The sequence below is a fragment of the Nycticebus coucang genome, chromosome 1 (assembly GCF_027406575.1).
Source record: "Nycticebus coucang isolate mNycCou1 chromosome 1, mNycCou1.pri, whole genome shotgun sequence".
NCBI classification, from domain to species: domain Eukaryota; kingdom Metazoa; phylum Chordata; class Mammalia; order Primates; family Lorisidae; genus Nycticebus; species Nycticebus coucang.
The window spans coordinates 23,406,409-23,415,342 of NC_069780.1; the positions used below are offsets into that span (position 1 = coordinate 23,406,409).

The 8,934-nt window shown below is 36.5% G+C and overlaps 1 protein-coding gene across 5 annotated transcripts in view; it reads left to right on the top strand.

Annotated features, from left to right (window-relative positions):
- Window positions 1-3,120, top strand: part of PDLIM5 (PDZ and LIM domain 5) — a 225,992-nt gene extending 222,872 nt beyond the window's left edge. For all 5 annotated transcript variants that reach the window (XM_053608692.1, XM_053608717.1, XM_053608773.1 and 2 more), the window contains 2 exons: window positions 943-1,058; window positions 2,786-3,120. In XM_053608692.1, coding sequence (XP_053464667.1) covers window positions 943-1,058; window positions 2,786-2,875 — 206 coding nt within the window. In that variant the 3' untranslated portion in view covers window positions 2,876-3,120. The remainder of the gene's footprint in view (window positions 1-942; window positions 1,059-2,785) is intronic.
- Window positions 3,121-8,934: the final 5,814 nt, after the last annotated feature.

Genomic DNA, 8,934 nt, shown 5'->3' on the forward strand with positions numbered 1-8,934 from the left:
ATAATAAAAATAAAAATCTACTGAGAAAAAATTTTTAAAAATCCCAAGATTTGTCTACAGAAAAGGAAAAAATATTATTGAATATTTATTTAAAGGCCACTTCTAATCAGTTTGATCTGTTTGTGTTCTTTCTTTTCCTTTAACACCCCCACACCAGTTGGTAACCCAGTAGTCTTCATCTCAACAAATAACCTCACCATCCACTGTCCAACAACCTAGGGGCGATTTTGGATTCTGCTTTTTCCTTTGTTCTTTCCGCATTCAATCTAATCAGTAAATCTTGGTAGTTGTAACCTGAATGTATTCTCTTATCTCTGTCCAACTTAGCTGTCGCCACTGAATCTAACCTGCTCTCACCCTTTGCCTGGACATCGTAATTGCCACCTTAATGGTATATCTCCTCCCCTCTCCACAAGCTTCAAATAGCTTGTATTCTCTGGCTCACAATTTTCAACATGAAGTCATAAAACTGAAAGGAAAATAGAGCAAAAGAAATTGTGGCTAATATTGTGACAAAATCCAGCAAGCCACTCAGTCAGTGCACTTATTCATGGAAGTTTCCTGTTAACTTTTAGTTTTCTTTCTTAACCAAGGCAGATACACTATGAAATTTGCCTGTCAGACCTTTGTTCTTGATTTATAGTCATGAGTCATATTGTTTCTAGTTATTGGAAGCCCTCTTACATTTCTTTGAAACAGTCATGTCTACTGATAACTGGTCAGAGAACAGTATTCTTTATACATAATTGGTCAATTAAGTAATTGGAGAGAAGTGACAAATATTACATGGAAAATTCTAGCGAAGAAGGTTAAAGTATGTGAGTAATGTTCAACAAAGGAAACCTGGACATGATAAACATGCCAAGCACCCAGCCATCTCCTGAAAATTTGTTGCTGCTTCACTGTGTTTATGTTACATCTCTGCCCCCTGCCCCAATACAGATTATTATGCCCTCTTTGGTACTATATGCCACGGCTGCGAATTTCCCATAGAAGCTGGCGACATGTTTCTGGAAGCTCTGGGCTGCACCTGGCATGACACCTGCTTCGTATGCTCAGTGAGTACACTCTGCTTTCCTGCTTCTGGGAGAACACACAGTACAGCCAGTTCTAGCCTGGGTCCTTAAGGGAAATGTCTTGTATCTTTTAGTCCTTCAGACCTAAAGAAAATAATATTCTTACAGAGAGTTTAAAGTTCATTAAATTTTTTGACAGTTTTGAAATTATTCGGCACACAGTAAGATCCTTACCCTTAGAGAAAATGTGATTTTGAGTAAATGTTTGTCGATAAGAATAAGCCATGTACTTCTTAAAAAAGCAGGAGTTCATTACTTAAAAAAAAAAACCTACATTATTAGAGTATTTTTGTAGTTTTTGGAAATGTTAGGTACTTCTTAAAACAGATATAAATAATTATAAAAATCTGATAGTGTAAACTACATGTTGATCCATTTTTTTCTTAGCAAAAGCCATGAATACTTTTCTTTCTTGTGACTGTTGTATAATAAATATGCAATAAAATATTTACTTATTTCATTTGATATTTTAATATTTTTGGTTTTGTTTTTAATGATTAGAAATAGATTCAGAGATTAACATTAAGGTATATTTTTTGAATTTAGAGAGTAAATATCCAGTAAAGGTGATCTGTTAAGATGTTTGATTTTTTAATTAGATTTAATGTGTCCAGTGGTTTCCAATACTCTTTGTATGAAAGGGAAAAAAGTAATTTTAATTGAAGTCTAATAATTTCCCCAAACATTACTATCGAACCCTTCCTTGTTTACCTCATCTATCTCTTAGACCTCATAAAGTCTATGAAAAGCAACAATTTCTAGCAGATACACCTTTTATCCCTAATGCTTGTGACCATTATAATTAATAAGAACAGTGGAAAAGATAAGAAGGTATAAATATTGGTGGCTGATTATATGGTCATATAGCAGCCAGATGCTGAGCAGGGTTTCTACTATAAGAAACAAAGAAATGAGCGGCGCCTGTGGCTCAGTGAGTAGGGTGCCAGCCCCATATGCCGAGGGTGGTGGCAAGTTCAAACCCAGCCCCAGCCAAACTGCAACAAAAAAATAGCCGGGCGTTGTGGCAGGCGCCTGTAGTCCCAGCTGCTTGGGAGGCTGAGGCAAGAGAATCGTGTAAGCCCAAGAGTTAGAGGTTGCTGTGAGCCGTGTGACGTCACGGCACTCTACCCGAGGGCAGTATAGTGAGACTCTGTCTCTACAAAAAAAAAAAAGAAACAAAGAAATACATTAAAAATAAGTCTCAGGTCTTCTTTGCCTATGTATTTGGGGCAAAATAAAGTTGGGCTTGGCCAAGCAAATGAATCATTTTCATTTTTAATGCTTTGGTTCTCTACAAGAAGTATTTGAATGCTTATTCAATTATGGAATTATAGTAAACAAATTTGAAACATTGTTTAGAATTTGGGGAAAGAAAATGTATTTAAAATGACCTCTTTCTTTGTGTGGATTTTTTTCACTAGGGCTAAAAGACCCACCTTCCTACTAAAGAAAAGTAATAAGCAATGATTTCAATAAATTAGAGATAAATTCTAAGAAATAGTCATTCTTCATTGCTTTTGAAAGAGCAATGAAATATTAGACTTCATTGCATGACATATGAAATGTCATGGTATCGTGAAACGTCAGGGTATGTCACAACCAACTTGAAGTGTTCTATCCTATTATTCAGTGGAGGAAAATCACTTTTCCCCTTCTCTGGCTTGCTTGATAAAATAATGATATTCTCTTAAATAATGCTTCTCTTTCAGGTATGTTGTGAAAGTTTGGAAGGTCAGACTTTTTTCTCCAAGAAGGACAAGCCACTTTGTAAGAAACATGCTCATTCTGTGAATTTCTGAAAGTCAGCGCTTCAGGAGAAGAGAAGAATTTGAAGAGAAAAAGGAAAATTAAAATTACCAATTAATTTTTAGATTTAATATTTATATGGAGTTTTGAAAAGTAATAGTGGCCCTGAAGGAATAAATTCCAGCTTTAAAAACTAAGTTCTATGAGGAAATATTTGGCTTCATAAAGTAAAGAGACGGGTTGGCATTTGTTACTACTTTTCCTGTATTTTGCACCCATAAAATAACTTTTATAAAAACCAATTTCCTGGTTGACTATTAAATTCATCTTAGAATAAATTAGTGAAGAATTAAATTTTAGAATAAAAACTCCAGTCTTTATGCTGAAATAATTATACTTTCTTTTCTTGTTAGGTAGCTGTGCGTGTATCTGTTAAAGGTAATGAAAATGCCTTAAACTTTATCAATAAACGAATCATTGTATTTTTTTTTTTAGTAATGCTTTTCAGTAGCAAATAGTTTAAACAGAGAATTTTATCAGTAGTAGGTGTCAAATTTTAAAAAACTATTCCAACATTAGATTTGCCTTATAGTTGATCATTGTACATGTAGTAGGAAAGGGCAATGAGATTTTTGATCAAAATGTATCATGCCGATAGGAGAGATTGCATTTTTTTCTCATTTCCCCCCCAAAATTATAATGTAGCGTACACATATCAAACTTTTGCCTTTTATTAAAATGTCACTGTTCCTACTCATTGTGTCTATTTCGTCAGTTGTGTTAGTCACACTCCACTCCCCCTCCTTCCTGCTGAGGTAAAGAGCCAATTAAGTAACTTTGGGCTCTGTTTTTTCTCTCCTTAAAGAGAATAAATAGAAAGGTAGCTTGGAATTATGTTAAATCGGAAGATTATAACCAATTGTTTTTTAAATTCCCTCTTTTTCAGATAATGTAACTAATGAAAATTTGAGAGCTCTTTTTGCTGAATGATTTTTGGTGTGTGTTTTTTTTTTTTTTTAATTCTACATTAGAAAAATAAAAGATTAGTTTATGGGCATGATAAAATTTTAAAAAAAAATTTGGGGTGGTAGTTTTCTCTCAAGAAGTGACCCACTTTCGAACGTGATCGTGGAGTTTGAAAAGCTTTTATTCACAAAGGTTTGGTGGTATAGAAGGAAAAAACGCTTGATTGATTGCTCAGATTGGCCTGTTGTTTATCCTCCTGATTTGGGGAAGGAATTATGTAGACACCACATGAAGACAGAGAAGCAACTGTGGTAAAACTGTGGATCCTGTTGATATTAGCCCAGTGAGAAAACAGATTGTACTATCGTGGCATTTGATGGTATTTCTCTTTGTTTTCAGAATGGATGAAAGCCCACTATCCCACTAGGTAATGATTTCTGTTTGTTTGGGGCAAGGTGCTTTTCTAGTTGAGACAGAGCCCCAAGCCTTCCTGCCCATCACTCACTAAGGCCTTCACTTCCATTGTGTGCATGTTTGTTAAAGAGGAGGTTTTAGGCTACAGTATTTGTTTAACCTCCCTAAGAACTTTCAAGCATGGGTCCTGAAAGCTGCTAATTTATGGTCTACAAGATTTATATTATATGCAGATAATAATTAACTGGGGATAAAAGAAAGGCAAGGGGTGACACAAAGTGGCAAACTGAATGCTTCTCCAGTAGCTCCTCACGCTGCATCTTGTAGAGAGGCAGGACGTTTCTTTTGTAATAAAGTGCTGGAACTGAGTTGTGCATTATTTCTCATCGCTGCTGAAACCACCTCTAGAAGACCTGCTAGCTAAAGTGTGTTGTCACGTATCTTAATGTCAGTCTTTTCCAATATAAAATACAAACTAAGCTGGTGGTTTTGTTTTGGTGTAATAGAGATTTTTGTTTGTTTAATTTCACCTTCAGAGATTATGTGCCAAGATAGTATTTGATAAGTGAATGGCATTTGGATATTTTCTTCAAAGACTTTTATTTGACCTGGATTTCTTAACAAGTTAGCTTACATTAATGATGTCCTTTCTCTTAGACCTTGCTTTCTGTATGTTATTCATGGAGCATAATGTTGCACTTCTCCAAATTTTCTCCCTAAAATGCCTAAAATGGTGGCATTGCTTCCTGACTTATCATCTTGTCTTTGTGCTTTGTCTGTATCTTCTGTGGCAGAGCTTTATATCTGTTCCTAAAGGAGTTAATCCTCTGAATAAATATTGAACATGATCCAGAAGAGTCTCTGTATTTTCCTGCAGGGAATGCCATATTTAACGCATCAGCAGTAATCTTTTAATAACTGGCAGAGCACTTTATTCTTCTGTAAGCTCTCTGAATATTTATTTTTCTGATTATAAATATTCCATGTCAGTAGCATTTTTTACTATTATTTACTGCAGATCATTTAGTTCTCTAGATGTGTATTTGGTAATGCTGTACTTGGTATAACACAGATTAAAATTATAGTACATGACTCTAGAAACTCCCCTACTTGGATTTCCCATTTTCCAAATCTTAGTGATAAAAAAAGTTTAGATTTATAATAATTTCTCTAAACTTCCCATGGACCGAATTTTGCCCACTGAAGTAGCAACTTTTAAATTATCCTCTCCACGTTTGTTTGTATAGTCAGCTCTCTGTATCCGAAGATTTCACATAATGTGTTTCTACCAACTACGGAAATATTTAGGATGGTTGTACCTTTGCTGAACATATGCAGACTTTTTTTCCTTGTCATTGTTTCTTAAACAATGCAACTATTTACATAGGATTTATTTTGTATTCGGTATATAAGTAATCTAGAGATGATTTAAGGCAGCAGTCCCTAACCCTTCTGTCAACAGGGACTGGTTTCATGGAAGATAATTTTTCCTCAGGATGGGGTGTGGGGCATTAGATCTTCATAAGGAGCACACAACGTAAATCTGTCCCGTGCACAGTTTACGGTAGGGTTTGAGCTCCAGTGAGGATCTAATGGCATTGCTGATGTGACAGGAGCTGGAGCTCAGGCAGGGATGTGAACGGTGGGAAGTGGCAGTAAATACAGATGAAGCTTTCCTCCCTCTCCTGCCATTCACCTGCTGCTGCTCAGCCCAGTTCCCAGCAGGCCGTGGACCTACTGATCTGCGGCCCAGGGGTTGGGAACCATAGATGTAAGGGATTTGGTAGGATGGGCGTAGGTTATATGAAGAAGATACCACAGCCTTCTTACACAAGTGACTTGTGGATTTGGATAGCCAGTTCCCACAAGGATACTGAGGGACAACAGTAGTAGCTCTTAGTATTTCCTCTTAGGGTTACATTTAGAGTCTAAAACTCAAACCTAATCATTTGGTTGTGTATTAAACAGAAGTAGTACTTTAACAGAATATTAGTGTAGCATTAGGTCTAAGATAATCTGCAACAAAAATGTACTATTTTCAAGGGGTACTGCTTAGGAGCACTTTTTATGGGAAATGATAACCTTCCTTCCCCCTGCTTAGCAGTCATCTGGTGTTATATGCATAATATTAGCATTTTTGTGGCATTTGGGAGTTCAGTCATCCTGTTGGAGGGAGAGGCATTTCAGACATAGGAAGGGAAAACATGAATGGTTTTACATACATCTAATCTAGCTTCAGGTTGTCACGCTCTCTCCCCACATGTTTAGGGGTATTAGATTTAGATTCTCAATGTATAAGTCACCTTATCCATTAATCTCTATCTTCTGTATTAAGTTTTTACATTTGTGTATATCTGCTGTTTTGCTTTTGGATACATTTTCTAATTAAAAGCCACATAAGAAATATAATCAGTATAGTAATACTTTAATGTATACATAATAAATAAATGGCTGTATTGATGTACACAAGCTCTCCTGGTTTTTCTTTTTGGGTGGTAAGTGGTTTCCGTTAAGTCATAGGAAAAAATTAAGTTCCGTATTTACGAGATAAGATTCTCAGAAGAATTCCTGTTTTGTGATATTTGCCTATCAAAGTGTCTCAGAAATGAAGCATTTGATAATACACTCAACATTCATTCTACTCATCTATTTATGTGATCTGCATATAGAATGCATAGTGTTTATGAATTAATAGTAAATAAGTTGCCTTGGTGCCTGTAGCACAGTGGTTACGGCACCAGCCACATACACAGAGGCTGATGGGTTCAAATCTGGCCTGGGCCAGCTAAACAACAATGATAACTGCAAAAAAAATAGCAGGGCATTGTGGCGGGTACCTGTAGTCCCAGCTACTTGGGAGGCTGAGGTAAGAGAATCGCTTAAGGCTAAGAGTTGGAGGTTGCTGTGAGCTGTGATGTTACAGCATTCTACTGAGGGTGACATAGTGAGATTCTGTCTCAAAAAAAAAAAAAAATACTAAATAAGTTGTTTTTTAGAAATAGTAACTACTGAAATTATTTTTTTGATAACCTGTCACATTAAGCATTAGTTATATCATAGGTCATAATCAGACCACACAGAGCATCTGTCCGCCTGTTCACAGTTTGCATTAGCCAGGGCACGTTGCTTCGTGCTCAGTTCACCTGATCTTGTGAGCTGTTTCATAACTTGGTAAGTTTCGCCTCTTCCTTATTTGTTTATTGGTTGGAGTAAGATTTTTTTTTCTAACTGTATAAAATTAAGACAAATGTTTCTGTTGCAGGCTGTATATTGGAAATAGAAATTCAAGTCTATTTGCTCACAGTATATTAAACTCCAGAAGCCAAACTTTTAAGGGCATCAGGTCTGCATCTGACGTTTTAATAGCTGCTGTTTGGTTTCTATCAATCACGTCATTGCACATTAAAATGCACCGACAAAATAAGAGATCTGTCATTCCTTCGTTAAGAAACAGTAATCCAGTACAAGATTTATAGGCTGAAGTCTCCACTGTGTGTTCACAATAAATCCCCATTCAGTGCTCAAACCAGAGCAAGCCTCCCTGTCGTTTAGTGTTTTCTAGTCAAAATGTCCCCAATATAAGATTATCAAAGGTTTTCTTACAGGACTACATATAAAATCCTTTTGCCAGCAAAAGCTTAATTTAGGTTGGTGGTTTCCCTTTTCGAGTACTCAAGACAAGATCTTGGTTATATCAGAAACACATAGGTACTGATGTATTATTAGCAGGCCTGGTGTTAATTAGGGAGAATTACCAGAAATAGTTTGCTTCGTGGAAATTTATTACAGAATCACACTTGACTGATGGCAGAATAGGAGTTGCTGAGAGAGAGCAGCTCCCACTCATAACCACTAATTAATAGGGTGCCAAAATTCCACAGAGAAAGTTTCATCCCCAGTGTGGGAGCCTCCCAGGGAAAATGGTTCCTTGGCACTATTTAAAATTTAACAGAGGAAAGGGGCTAGGACACATGGCTACCTAACAGAAATGGCACACTGATAACAGTTTTATGTTGTACATAAGAATGAGAGGATTTAACTCGGTAAGCACCGAGCCCAGAAGTTGTCCTTTATCATACAAAAGAAATATGCACAATATTTTTAATGTGGTGTCTGATTCACCAAACGGTTCATTTTATGAAGAGAATTTAGAGCAACCATTTGCCTGTGGTGTTACATTACTGAACTTTTACTCTGGATCTGGTGATTTAGAAGCTGTTGGGTAGGTGGCAAGATTGAATCAATGATTAATAAGAAAGGTGTGGCCTCCACACCTTGAGCACTGAATGGGGGGAAAGTGAGGTGCATTTAGTGATCGGCACTAACGGCAGAGCACAGGGAGAACCTTAGCAAAGAAAGTTTGCCAGGAAGGCGCGTTTTTCCTTTCTGTAACTGCATGTAATCACACAATGAACAATAAAGCGTGGGGCTGTTGGTGAGTGTAGAAGAATAAAACATTTCCATGTCAAAAAATCACTGGTCACTGACCTTGGGGAGAGAAAACAATTTAGAATTAATGGGAAATGTAATTTTTCAATTTTTTAAATACGTCAAAGACAGTTCCCCAGGAAAATGACTTGGGGGCCAGACCCCTGAATTGATTCTCTTCTGCAGCCATGTGTCAAAAGCAAATTCTGTCTTTTCTGTCCGAAGTTTCCTAATTGCCCTTTCATCTCCGTATTCTAAACTGTCATATTTTCTCTATAGTTCACACATAATTGGGTTTTCTTTT